Below are 13,066 nucleotides of genomic sequence, written 5' to 3'. Positions count from 1 at the left end.
TTCTGCTGCTAGCGTCTCTTCCGCTGCACCGCCCAAGCTCCCCAGAACCTATTCCACATGCCAGGTGAGACGTTGCCATGACGTGCTGCGTCTGTTGTGCCTGGAAGCCAAGAGCCACACCGGCCCGGCACTCCTTTCAGCTTTGCGTTCACAGGCAGATCAGTGGCTAACACCGCTCAATTTGACAGTTGGTAAAGTGGTGTGTGACAACGGTGCCAATCTGCTTAGCGCATTGAAACAGGGCAAAATCACGCACGTGCCATGCATGGCACACGTCTTAAACTTTGTTGTGCAGCGATTCCTTGTCAAATACCCTGGGGTCCAGGACATCTTGCGGCAGGCAAGGAAAATCTCGGCCCATTTCAGAAGATCTTACACGGCCATGGCTCGCCTTGCTGACATTCAGCGGCGACACCGTCTACTGGTCAGACATCTTATTTGCGATTGCCCGACGCGATGGAACTCAACCTTCTATATGCTTGATAGGCTGCTCCAGCAGAAACGTGCAGTTAACGTCTACCTGTATGAACTCTGCGAAAGAAACGGTTCTGGGGAGCTGGGGTTTTTCTCACCGCGCCAGTGGCTGCTCATGCTCGACGCATGCAGACTTCTGCGGCCATTTGAGGAGATCACCAAACTGGTCAGTCGCAGCCATGGCGCCATCAGTGACATGGTACCTTATGCCTTCTTTATGGAGCGTGCATTGCGTCGTGTCATTGATCAGGCTGTGGAGGAGCAGGAGCGGGAAGATGAGGAAGTCGCAATGCTGGATGAATTCCCAGGGGGGGCTACTCTATCTGAGACAAGTCAACAACAGGAGTCTGAAGAGGAGTCAGAGGAGGATGGTGCCGGGGCAGATGAGGAGGAGCAAGAAGAGCGTGCTTTAAACCTTTCTGGGATCCCTGTTGTGCGTGGATGGGGAGAGGAGAATGAAGAGGACGACATTATCATGGATGATGAGCAGGAGCCAGGCCACCACACCGCTTCCACTTTAGTGCAAATGGGGGCCTTCATGCTCCAGTGTCTTAATAGGGACCCCCGTATAAAAAGAATAAGGGTCAAGGACCAGTACTGGGTGGCAACGTACTTAGACCCCCGGTACAAACACAAAATGGCGGAAATGTTACCACCATCACAGAGGGCTGTCAGAATGCAGCACTTCCAGGCCTTGCTTCGAGAAATGCTGCATTCTGCTTTTGCGTGCGCTGGCAGAGGAGCAATTCCCACTCCCAGAGAAGGAGTTGCGGGTACCAATCCAACAGCGCCTGCAAGAAGAGGCCAGTTTGAAGATGTGTTGGTGACTTCGGATATGAGGTCATTCTTTCAGCTGACCCATCGACAGGTGTCATCCGGATCCAGCATCAGGGAACGCCTAGACTGCCAGGTGTCCGACTACATTGGGTTAACGGCCGATGTGGATGCTCTGAGGAGTGAATAACCCCTGGACTACTGGGTGGGCAGGCTTGACCTCTGGCCAGAGCTTGCCCAATTTGCAATGGAACTGTTGGCTTGCCCCTCATCCAGTGTCCTGTCCGAAAGGACGTTCAGCGCAGCAGGGGGGATCGTGACCGATAAGCGTACTCGCCTAGCTCACGACAGTGTTAACTACCTCACATTTCTAAAAATGAATGAGGCATGGATCTCGGAGGAATTCAACACATGTGACCAGTAGACCATGTATATGTCTATAAACTATTTTTTTAATCAAGCACACAGACCTTCTTTCTTCATTTGGCTCACTTCCTTGTCCCAAAAAAGCACACCGTACTATATGCCCCTACCCTCCTCTTTGAAGAGGTTGAGCGGTGTCATATTTCTACTGGGGCTGCTTATGATATCCCTGTGCTGTTCTGACTTCCTCCTGGGGGTTCTTATTATGAGGGGATCACACCATCCCTGTGCTGTGCTGAGTTTCTCCTGGGCCTGCTTACTATGAGGGGATCACACCATCCCTGTGCTGTGCTGACTTCCTCCTGGGGGTTCTTATTATGAGGGGATCACACCATCCCTGTGCTGTGCTGACTTCCTCCTGGGGCTGCTTACGGTGCTGCTGTCAGTGCTGTATATCACGGTGCTGGTGTGAGTGCTTAATGTCACGGTGCTGCTGTCAGTGCTGTATATCACGGTGCTGATGTCAGTGCTTAATGTCACGCTTCTGATGTCAGTACTCTCTATCACGGTGTTGCTGTCAATGCTGTATGTCACGGTGCTGGTGTTAATGCTTTATGTCACGCTTCTGATGTCAGTAATCTCTATCACGGTGCTGCTGTCAGTGCTGTATATCACTGTGCTGATGTCAGTGCTGTATGTCACGCTTCTGATGTCAGTGCTCTCTATCACAGTGCTGCTGTCAGTGCTGTATATCACGGTGCTGATGTCAGTGCTGTATGTCACGCTGCTGATGTTAGTGCTCTCTATCACGGTGCTGCTGTCAGTGCTGTATATCACGGTGCTGATGTCAGTGCTTAATGTCACGCTTCTGATGTCAGTGCCCTCTATCACGGTGCTGCTGTCAGTGCTGTATATCACGGTGCTGATGTCAGTGCTGTATGTAATGCTGCTGATGTCAGTGCTCTCTATCACGGTGCTGCTGTCAGTGCTGTATATCACTGTGCTGATGTCAGTGCTGTATATCACGGTGCTGATGTCAGTGCTTAATGTCACGCTTCTGATGTCAGTGCCCTCTATCACGGTGCTGCTGTCAGTGCTGTATATCACGGTGCTGATGTCAGTGCTTAATGTCACGCTTCTGATGTCAGTGCCCTCTATCACGGTGCTGCTGTCAGTGCTGTATATCACGGTGCTGATGTCAGTGCTGTATGTAATGCTGCTGATGTCAGTGCTCTCTATCACGGTGCTGCTGTCAGTGCTGTATATCACTGTGCTGATGTCAGTGCTGTATATCACGGTGCTGATGTCAGTGCTTAATGTCACGCTTCTGATGTCAGTACTCTCTATCACAGTGTTGCTGTCAATGCTGTATGTCACGGTGCTGGTGTTAATGCTTTATGTCACGCTGCTGATGTCAGTGCTCTCTATCACGGTGCTGTTGTCAGATGACTCTATCACGGTGCTGGTGTTAATGCTGTATGTCACGCTGCTGATGTTAGTGCTCTCTATCACGGTGCTGGAGTCAGATGACTCTATCACGGTGCTGGTGATCATCTCCTGCACCCTCTTCTTTGCCTACCCTGGTCCCTGACCTTCCGTCTCCTCCATTGCCTTCATGTGCTCCACAGTCCTGAATTGTCAGAACAATTTCCCATATAAAAAAAGAATGCTTGTAGTTGTCGATCCCAAATTCACCTCATACATGTGTTATGTCATTGGCCATGTGGTGGGACTATGTTTTCCCTGCTAATAATTACCTCGTGGCTGCAAATTCGACCTGAAGGTTTGAAACGTTCGCCTCCCATTGAAGTCAATGGGGCCCGCCGCGAACGTTCGGTTTCGAGGAAGGTCGGCCTCGTTCGCGGTCCGCGTTCGCGAAACATCCCGTCGGAGGTTCGGGCCATCACTAGCAACGAGGAGAACGAAAGGTAACGGTAAGCCCAAAAATAACCAGCAGCTTCTTCGGGGGTTAGTGCTACATATATAATATCAATAAATGCATTGAAAAGTACTGTATTATTATCATCTTAACATTTGGTAGTCATATCCCAAAAAATTCTAAGAAGTATTTTTTTTTTTTATCTCATGGACAAAATGTGAGAAATAACGTATATATATATATATATATATATATATATATATATATATATATATATATATATATATATATATATATATATATATATATATATATATATCATACAATCATTCCATAAACACATACCACATACACTGCATATATAATTTGTAGAGAATATGCTTATAAAATAGTTTACCATTTGCCAATAAAAAAATAAATAACAAAATAAAAATACGTCCCCGGATTTCATTTTAAAAATCTGGTCACCTTAATATACAACTATATAGATCAGACCAAAATGAGGGACAAATGAGGAGGAGAGAGGGACAGAGCCTGCAAATCAGGGACAGAGCCTGCAAATCAGGGACAGTTGGGCGCTATGGCTGAGGTTCTTATACCTTGGTGGTTGACAAACCACTTCCTACCAGGACCCGAGTACATGAGAACCGTATTAGACATCAAGTCACATCTCTGCATCCGGGACTTTGAGGTTCAATATTAACTCCAGAACACTCACATCAGTCTCTGCACCCGAGGAGCTTACACTCCAATATCACACACTATTATTATTATACATTTATATAGCTCTGACATATACCGCAGTGCTGTACAGAGATCACTGAGCCAGTCCCATCAGTCTCTGTACAGAGGAGCTTACACTCTAATGTCCCCTCCCCCCCCCACAGTCACATCAGTCTCTGTACAGAGGAGCTTACACTCTAATGTCCCCTCCCCCCCACAGTCACATCACTCTCTGTACAGAGGAGCTTACACTCTAATGTCCCCTCCCCCCCAGTCACATCACTCTCTGTACAGAGGAGCTTACACTCTAATGTCCCCTCCCCCCCACAGTCACATCACTCTCTGTACAGAGGAGCTTACACTCTAATGTCCCCTCCCCCCCACAGTCACATCACTCTCTGTACAGAGGAGCTTAAACTCTAATGTCCCCTCCCCCCACAGTCACATCAGTCTCTGTACAGAGGAGCTTAAACTCTAATGTCCCCTCCCCCCACAGTCACATCAGTCTCTGTACAGAGGAGCTTACACTCTAATGTCCCCTCCCACCCACAGTCACATCAGTCTCTGTACAGAGGAGCTTACACTCTAATGTCCCCTCCCCCCCACAGTCACATCACTCTCTGTACAGAGGAGCTTACACTCTAATGTCCCCTCCCCCCACAGTCACATCACTCTCTGTACAGAGGAGCTTACACTCTAATGTCCCCTCTCCCCCACAGTCACATCAGTCTCTGTACAGAGGAGCTTACACTCTAATGTCCCCTCCCCCACAGTCACATCAGTCTCTGCACAGAGGAGCTTACACTCTAATGTCCCCCCCCCCCCCCACAGTCACATCAGTCTCTGTACAGAGGAGCTTATACTCTAATGTCCCCTCCCCCACAGTTACATCAGTCTCTGTACAGAGGAGCTTACACTCTAATGTCCCCTCCCCCACAGTCACATCAGTCTCTGTACAGAGGAGCTTACACTCTAATGTCCCCTCCCCCACAGTCACATCAGTTTCTGTACAGAGGAGCTTACACTCTAATGTCCCCTCCCCCCACAGTCACATCCGTCTCTGTACAGAGGAGCTTACACTCTAATGTCCCCTCCCCCCACAGTCACATCAGTCTCTGTACAGAAGAGCTTACACTCTAATGTCCCCCCCCCCCACACAGTCACATCAGTCTCTGTACAGAGGAGCTTACACTCTAATGTCCCCTCCCCCCACAGTCACATCAGTCTCTGTACAGAGGAGCTTACACTCTAATGTCCCATCCCCCCCACAGTCACATCACTCTCTGTACAGAGGAGCTTACACTCTAATGTCCCCTCCCCCCACAATCACATCAGTCTCTGTACAGAGGAGCTTACACTCTAATGTCCCCTCCCCCCAGTCACACACTATTATTATTATTATACATATATATAGCTTTGACATATAGCGCAGTGCTGTACAGAGATCACAGTCTCCTCAGTCTCTGACATGTGGAGTGTGAGTACAGACAGAATCTGACCTGGATCCGGTGGTTCTCCTGGGTGAGGGGGATCGGGGGGTCTCGGGGGCTCAGTCATCCCTCCGTGTCTCTGATGTCAGTGATCTGGATGGAACATTCTCAATGTTTTTCATCTCATTATGTGACCACAGGAAGATACAGACAGGACGTGGTCAGACTTTGTGTGGTCTTTGTGTGGTCACCCCTGAAGTCTCATCCATCTCACAGTGGCCAGGAAATGAGAGCGCTGAGGTCTGTGTTACGCTCCGATACTATTCTAAATAGACACTGGTAATTCTTTTGAGCACAAGATGGCGATACCTCTGAATTCTCTCGTATTTTTCACACTCACCTGCCACTTTATAAGGTCCACCTTGCTAGAAGAGGCTTGGACCCCCTTTATTAGGTGCACCTTTCTAGTAGTGGTTTGGACCCCCTTTATTAGGTGCACCTTTCTAGTAGTGGTTTGGACCCCCTTTATTAGGTGCACCTTTCTAGTAGCGGGTTGGACCCCCTTTATTAGGTGCACCTTGCTAGTAGTGGTTTGGACCCCCTTTGACCTTCATTTTTTGTGGCATAGATACAAGGTGTTGGAAATGTTCCTCAGAGATTTTGCTCCATAGTGACATGAAAACATCACGCAGTTGCTGCAGATTTGTCAGCTGGTGTTCCTATTGGATTAGATCTGGTGCGTGTGGAGGCCATTGGAGGACAGGGACCTCATTGTCCAGTGGTGAGATGATTGGAGGACAGGTACCTCATTGTCCAGTGGTGAGATGATTGGAGGACAGGGACCTCATTGTCCGGTGGTGAGATGATTGGAGGACAGGGACCTCATTGTCCAGTGGTGAGATGATTGGAGGACAGGTACCTCATTGTCCAGTGGTGAGATGATTGGAGGACAGGGACCTCATTGTCCGGTGGTGAGATGATTGGAGGACAGGTACCTCATTGTCCAGTGGTGAGAGGATTGGAGGACAGGGACCTCATTGTCCAGTGGTGAGATGATTGGAGGACAGGGACCTCATTGTCCAGTGGTGAGATGATTGGAGGACAGTGCCCTCATTGTCCAGTGGTGAGATGATTGGAGGACAGGGACCTCATTGTCCAGTGGTGAGATGATTGGCGGACAGTGACCTCATTGTCCAGTGGTGAGATGATTGGAGGACAGGGACCTCATTGTCCAGTGGTGAGATGTTTGGAGAACAGGGACCTCATTGTCCAGTGGTGAGATGATTGGAGGACAGTTCCCTCATTGTCCTGTGGTGAGATGATTGGAGGACAGGGACCTCATTGTCCTGTGGTGAGATGATTGGAGGACAGGGACCTCATTGTCCAGTGGTGAGATGTTTGGAGGACAGGTACCTCATTGTCCAGTGGTGAGATGATTGGAGGACAGTTCCCTCATTGTCCTGTGGTGAGATGATTGGAGGAGAGGGACCTCATTGTCCAGTGGTGAGATGATTGGAGGACAGGGACCTCATTGTCCTGTGGTGAGATGATTGGAGGACAGGGACCTCATTGTCCAGTGGTGAGATGATTGGAGTACAGGGACCTCATTGTCCAGTGGTGAGATGATTGGAGGGCAGGGACCTCATTGTCCAGTGGTGAGATGATTGGAGGGCAGGGACCTCATTGTCCAGTGGTGAGATGATTGGAGGACAGGTACCTCATTGTCCAGTGGTGAGATGATTGGAGGACAGTGACCTCATTGTCCAGTGGTGAGATGATTGGAGTACAGGGACCTCATTGTCCAGTGGTGAGATGATTGGAGGACAGTGCCCTCATTGTCCAGTGGTGAGATGATTGGAGGACAGTGCCCTCATTGTCCAGTGGTGAGATGATTGGAGGACAGGGACCTCATTGTCCAGTGGTGAGATGATTGGATGACAGGGACCTCATTGTCCAGTGGTGAGATGATTGGAGGACAGGGACCTCATTGTCCAGTGGTGAGATGATTGGAGGACAGGGACCTCATTGTCCAGTGGTGAGATGATTGGAGGACAGGGACCTCATTGTCCAGTGGTGAGATGATTGGAGGACAGTGCCCTCATTGTCCAGTGGTGAGATGATTGGAGTACAGGGACCTCATTGTCCAGTGGTGAGATGATTGGAGTACAGGGACCTCATTGTCCAGTAGTGAGATGATTGGAGGACAGGGACCTCATTGTCCAGTGGTGAGATGATTGGAGGACAGGGACCTCATTGTCCAGTGGTGAGATGATTGGAGTACAGGGACCTCATTGTCCAGTGGTGAGATGATTGGAGGACAGGGACCTCATTGTCCAGTGGTGAGATGATTGGAGGACAGGGACCTCATTGTCCAGTGGTGAGATGATTGGAGGACAGGGACCTCATTATCCAGTGGTGAGATGATTGGAGGACAGGGACCTCATTGTCCAGTGGTGAGATGATCGGAGCTTTGTGACATGGTGCATTATGCTGCTGGAAGGAGCCATCAGAAGATGGGGACACTGTAGTCATAAAGGGATGGACATGGTCAGCAACATTACTCAGGGAGGCCGTTTTTTTTTAAAGGATGCTCAGTTGGTACTAAGGAGCCCAAAGTGTACCAAGAAAATATCCCCCACACCATTACACCACCAGCCTGAACCGGTGATACAAGGCAGGATGGTTCCATGCGCCAAATTCTGACCCCACCATCTGAATGTCGTAGATGAAATCCAGACTCATCAGACCCGGCAACGTTTTTTCAATCTTCTATTGTCCAGTTTTGGTGATCCTGTGCCCATTGGAGCCTCGGTTTCCTGTTCTTAGCTGATAGGAGTGGCGCCCGGTGTGGTCTTCTGCTGCTGTAGTTTTCCAAATGGAACCAATAATAGAAGCTTTAGAATGGATTCAACCATAACAGAAATCAATATAAAGTGCAATGAATGTAATTCCGGGGCCTTAATTCTGTGACAATGAAGAACCCGTGGGGGGGGGGGGGGGGGGGTTGGAGACGGGTGGAATCCTGGACGGGTCTTCCAAATGCACAATGACAGTTCCATTTGGTACAACCCAGTGCTGTGAAAGGGGATAATCTAGCAGACATGATACAAGAGATGGTCAGAGACGGCAGACATGATACAAGAGACTGTCAGAGACTGCCGATATCATACAATAGACTGTCGGAGACTGCAGACATGATACAGGAGATGATCAGAGACTGCAGACATGATATAAGAGATGGTCAGAAACTGCAGATATCATACAAGAGGTGGTCAGAGACTGCAGACATGATACAAGAGATGGTCAGAAACTGCAGATATACAAGAGGTGGTCAGAGACTTCAGACATGCTCCAAGCGTCTGTCAGAGACTGCAGACATGGTATAGGAGATGATCAGAGACTGCAGACATGGTACAGGAGATGGTCAGAGACTGCAGACATGGTACAAGAGACTGTCGGAGACTGCACACATGACACAAGACACTGTCAGAGACTGCAGATATGGTACAGGAGTCATTGTTCTGTCATTCTATGTTGGGATGACAGCACAATTATTGTAACCACCTGTTTGCCAATACTTATAGTAAAACAACTTTGGTTAAGTACCCCGTTGTGTGGAGTATTGTTTTCTCCCAGCAGGTGGAGCCAGCGGATCCTGAAGTGACAATACAGGTATATTGTGTTATATTATATTGCACCACAGCTGTGTCAAGGGGACTGAGTCAAGTTAGTGGGGTTTATTAGCAGAGTGCAGGCCCAAATCAAACCAGCAGCTCCTTCGGGGGTCAGTGCTACATAAGCATTAAAGGGGTTGTAAACCCTCACCGTTTTTCACCTTAATGCATTCTATGCATTAAGGTGAAAAACCTTCTTTACTTTACTGCAGCAGCGCCCCCCAGCCACCCTTATACTTACCTGAGCCCGGAAATTTGCACGATGGGAACGAGCACAGCAGCTCCGGCCAGTATCTCATGTCCTGATTGGATAGATTGATAGCAGGGCAGCCATTGGCTCCCACTGCTCTCAATCAAATCTAATGATGCGGGTGCCGGGGGCCGAGTCTGGCATTCGTGTCTATGGATGCAAATGCTGGACTCGGGAGCGCGCCCACAATGTAACCCCCTCAGGAGAGCGCTTCTTCTAAGGGGTTATCTGATGCGGGGAGGAGCCGCAAGAGCCGACGGGGACTCCAGAAGAGGAGGTTCGGGGCCACTCTGTGCAAAATGAGCTGCACAGTGGAGGTAAGTATGAAATGTTTGTTAGTTTAAAAAAAAAAAAATCATTTACAATCACATTAATAAAAAATATTTTTTTATCCATCTAAATTGATATTTACAATTAGGATTATTAAGATATTACTCACTGGTGGGGAGCCTGAGAGATCCAGACTGCTATGCAACGGGCTGAAACCAAACGCAAAGCCTGCAAAGGTAAGAGGGAGGGGCTCAAGCACAGGTTGGCACACTGGGACACTGGCACAGGACTGCGCTGCCCTGACTGTGGCACTGATCATCTCCTGCACCCCCTTCATAGCCTGCCCTGACCTTGCCTCTCCTCCATGGCCTTCATGCACTCCTGAATTGTCAAAATTTCACAGATAAAAAAAGAATGCTTGTCGTTGTCGATCCCATATTCACCTCATACATGTGTTATGTCAGTGTCCATGTGGTGGGACTATGTGTGCACAGCTAGTAAGTATTTTGAGGCTGAAAATATGACCTGGAGGTTTTTAAGGTTCACCTGCCATTAAAGTCAATGGGGTCCGCCGCGAACCTTACAGTTCGTGAACTTTTGGCCGTGTTCACGGTTCGCATTTGCGAAACGTCCCGTCGGAAGTTCGTCCATCACTACCAATTATACAGAATGGTCTGTATGGGAGGTGCCCCATATATGTGTGTATATAATAATCTGTATGGGGTCCCCTATAAGTTTATACATAATTATATGTATGAGGGTTCCCTATAAAAAAGAATCCACACAGAGCTATACACAGTCCTTTATACATACAACACATCCCCTATAGAATTGCACAGAGCTCTGTACTCCCATACTGAACCCTCCATACAACTATCACACTGCTCCTTACAAAAGATCCTCTATAGATGTCCACAGAGCCCAGCATATATGTCCCATACATGCAGACGGCCCAGTTTATCATATTTACATGTGCACACTGAGCTCTGTCCCAAGACCCACATATCCCAGAATATAGGGATCACCTATAGCAGGGGTATTAAATTAAAATTCAAGGAAGTCCGGCCATTAAAATATTCTTTGGGCAGAGGTACAAATCTCAAGTTGTGCCATGACTCTGAAAGATTGTAGTCGTGCCCATCAGCGTGTTCCTTAACATAAAAAATGCCCATTACCGTGCCCCTTAACCTAAATTAAGGGACATGCCGATGGGCACATTTTATGTTAAGGGGTTCTCTGATGGCCACAACAATATGCGCACATCACAGTGCCACCTTACGTCAGACATTCCCAGCAGAGTCCCTTGTTACATCAGGTGTTCCCAGCGTAGTCCCTCCATTAATCAGATGTCCCCCAGCAGAGCCCCTCCAAAATTCAGATATCCCCAAGCAGACCCCCTCAATAAATAAGATGTCCCCCAGCAGAGCCCCTCTATAATTTAGATGCCCCCCCAGTGGAGCCTCTCCAAAAATCAGATGTCCCGAAGCAGACAACCTCCATAAATCAGATGTCCCACAGTAGAACCCCTTCATAAATCAGGTGTCTCCCCAGCGGATGTCCCCCCCAGTAGAGTGCTCCTTTACAGTGTTGTATAAATGTACTGTATTCATGACAATATGCAACTTCCACCGTCTAGCAAAAGACCAAATACATCTAGAAACAACCACTGTCCACGTCCAGAAACAACCACCGTCCACGTCCAAAAATTCACACTGCAAGATCACGCCACAATCCACCCAATAACAAGCGTTTTTTGCATGCACAGAGACTGAGGCTGCAATCTTACATTTGGATCCTCTCTCTCCTCACGCTCTCTGTGGCTTGCCTCTCGTCGGAAAATGCATCAGACGAACTGAGCATGCCCAGTCGATACGTCACATCAGATGATCGGGACATCAGCTGAAGTGACGTGACATACTGTGCATGTGCGGTGCAAAGGCATTATTCGACAGGACACCGGCACCAGTGCAGGGGGTTGCCTACCCCTGATCTACCAATCAATACACACTTATTGGGATTTTTATTTACCAAAGATGTAGCAAAATACATATTAGCCTAAATCGAGGAAGACATTTGATTTTTAAAAAGTTTTTATTGGATATGTTTTATAACAAAAAGTTAAAAAATATATATTTTTTTCAAAATTGTTTTTTTTATAGCGCAAAAAAAATGCATTGGTGATCAAATACCACCAGAAGAAAGCTCTATTTGTGGGAAATAATGATATATTTAATTTATGTACAATGTTACATGACTGCGCAATTGTCACTTAAAGTAACGCAGTGCCGTATCGCAAAAAATGGCCTGGTCATGAAGGAGGTAAATCTTCCGGAGGTTATATAACCAATTTCCTTTTCATCTGATGTAGTCATCTTCACTTTTCATGTCATTTCACTTCTTCTCCACATCCGTCTTTCCCTCTTTCTCTCTTCTAATGTTGGGAGGTATAATTCTCATTACTACTGCAAAACGAATCTCCTCCCTTCTGTACTCTGATCTCCGTGTCCTATAATATTCATCCAGCCTCACCCTGTGTAGGAGGACGTCACCCCTCCCCCATCCACATTCCTCTCCGGTGTCAGAGACTTTCAGTCTTGGTTCTCTTCCCCTGTCAGCGATGGCGTCTGGTGATCTGAGAGCTGAGCTGAAATGTTCCGTCTGTCTGAACATTTATACGGATCCTGTAATGCTGAGATGTGGTCACAACTTCTGCCGGGTCTGTATTGATGGTGTGCTGGATACACAGGAGGGGTCTGGAGATTTCTTCTGTCCTGCGTGCAGAAAAAGGTTCAGGAGTCGTCCTGCACTGCAGAGGAACATAACACTACATAACATAGCAGAGATTTTCCTGTCTGCTCAGCCAGATCAGGAGGAGTCCGGGGTCTTCTGTACTCACTGTCTGGACTCTCCTGTACCTGCTGTTAGATCCTGTCTGCTCTGTGAGGTTTCTCTGTGTGATAAACACCTGAGAGTCCACAAAAAGTCCCCAGAACACGTCTTATGTGACCCCACCTTGTCCATGGAGAGCAGGAAATGCTCCGTTCATAAGAAGATCCTGGAGTATTACAGCACTGAGGATGAGACCTGTATCTGTATATCTTGTTGTATGATTGGAGGACATAAAGGACATGAGATGGAGTCACTGGATGAGGCTTCTGAGAAGAAGAAGGAGACACTGAGGAATGTTCTGCAGAAACTTCTGACAAAGAAAGAGGAGACGGAGGAAAGA

At 47.9% G+C, this 13,066-nt stretch overlaps 1 protein-coding gene across 1 annotated transcript in view; it reads right to left on the bottom strand.

The window, feature by feature from the left end:
* The window catches only part of LOC143964246 (phospholipid scramblase 1-like), a 72,928-nt gene extending 67,142 nt beyond the window's left edge, over positions 1–5,786 (bottom strand). The window contains exon 1 of the mRNA XM_077473948.1: positions 5,713–5,786. Coding sequence (XP_077330074.1) covers positions 5,713–5,770 — 58 coding nt within the window. The 5' untranslated portion in view covers positions 5,771–5,786. The remainder of the gene's footprint in view (positions 1–5,712) is intronic.
* Positions 5,787–13,066: the final 7,280 nt, after the last annotated feature.

The sequence above is a fragment of the Lithobates pipiens genome, unplaced genomic scaffold, assembly GCF_037356315.1.
Source record: "Lithobates pipiens isolate NorthernLeopardFrog02 unplaced genomic scaffold, aLitPip1_a1.2 Scaffold_8, whole genome shotgun sequence".
Taxonomy (NCBI): domain Eukaryota; kingdom Metazoa; phylum Chordata; class Amphibia; order Anura; family Ranidae; genus Lithobates; species Lithobates pipiens.
The sequence above is the reverse complement of the archived record's forward strand: the minus strand, read 5'-3'. Positions and strand labels throughout refer to the sequence as shown.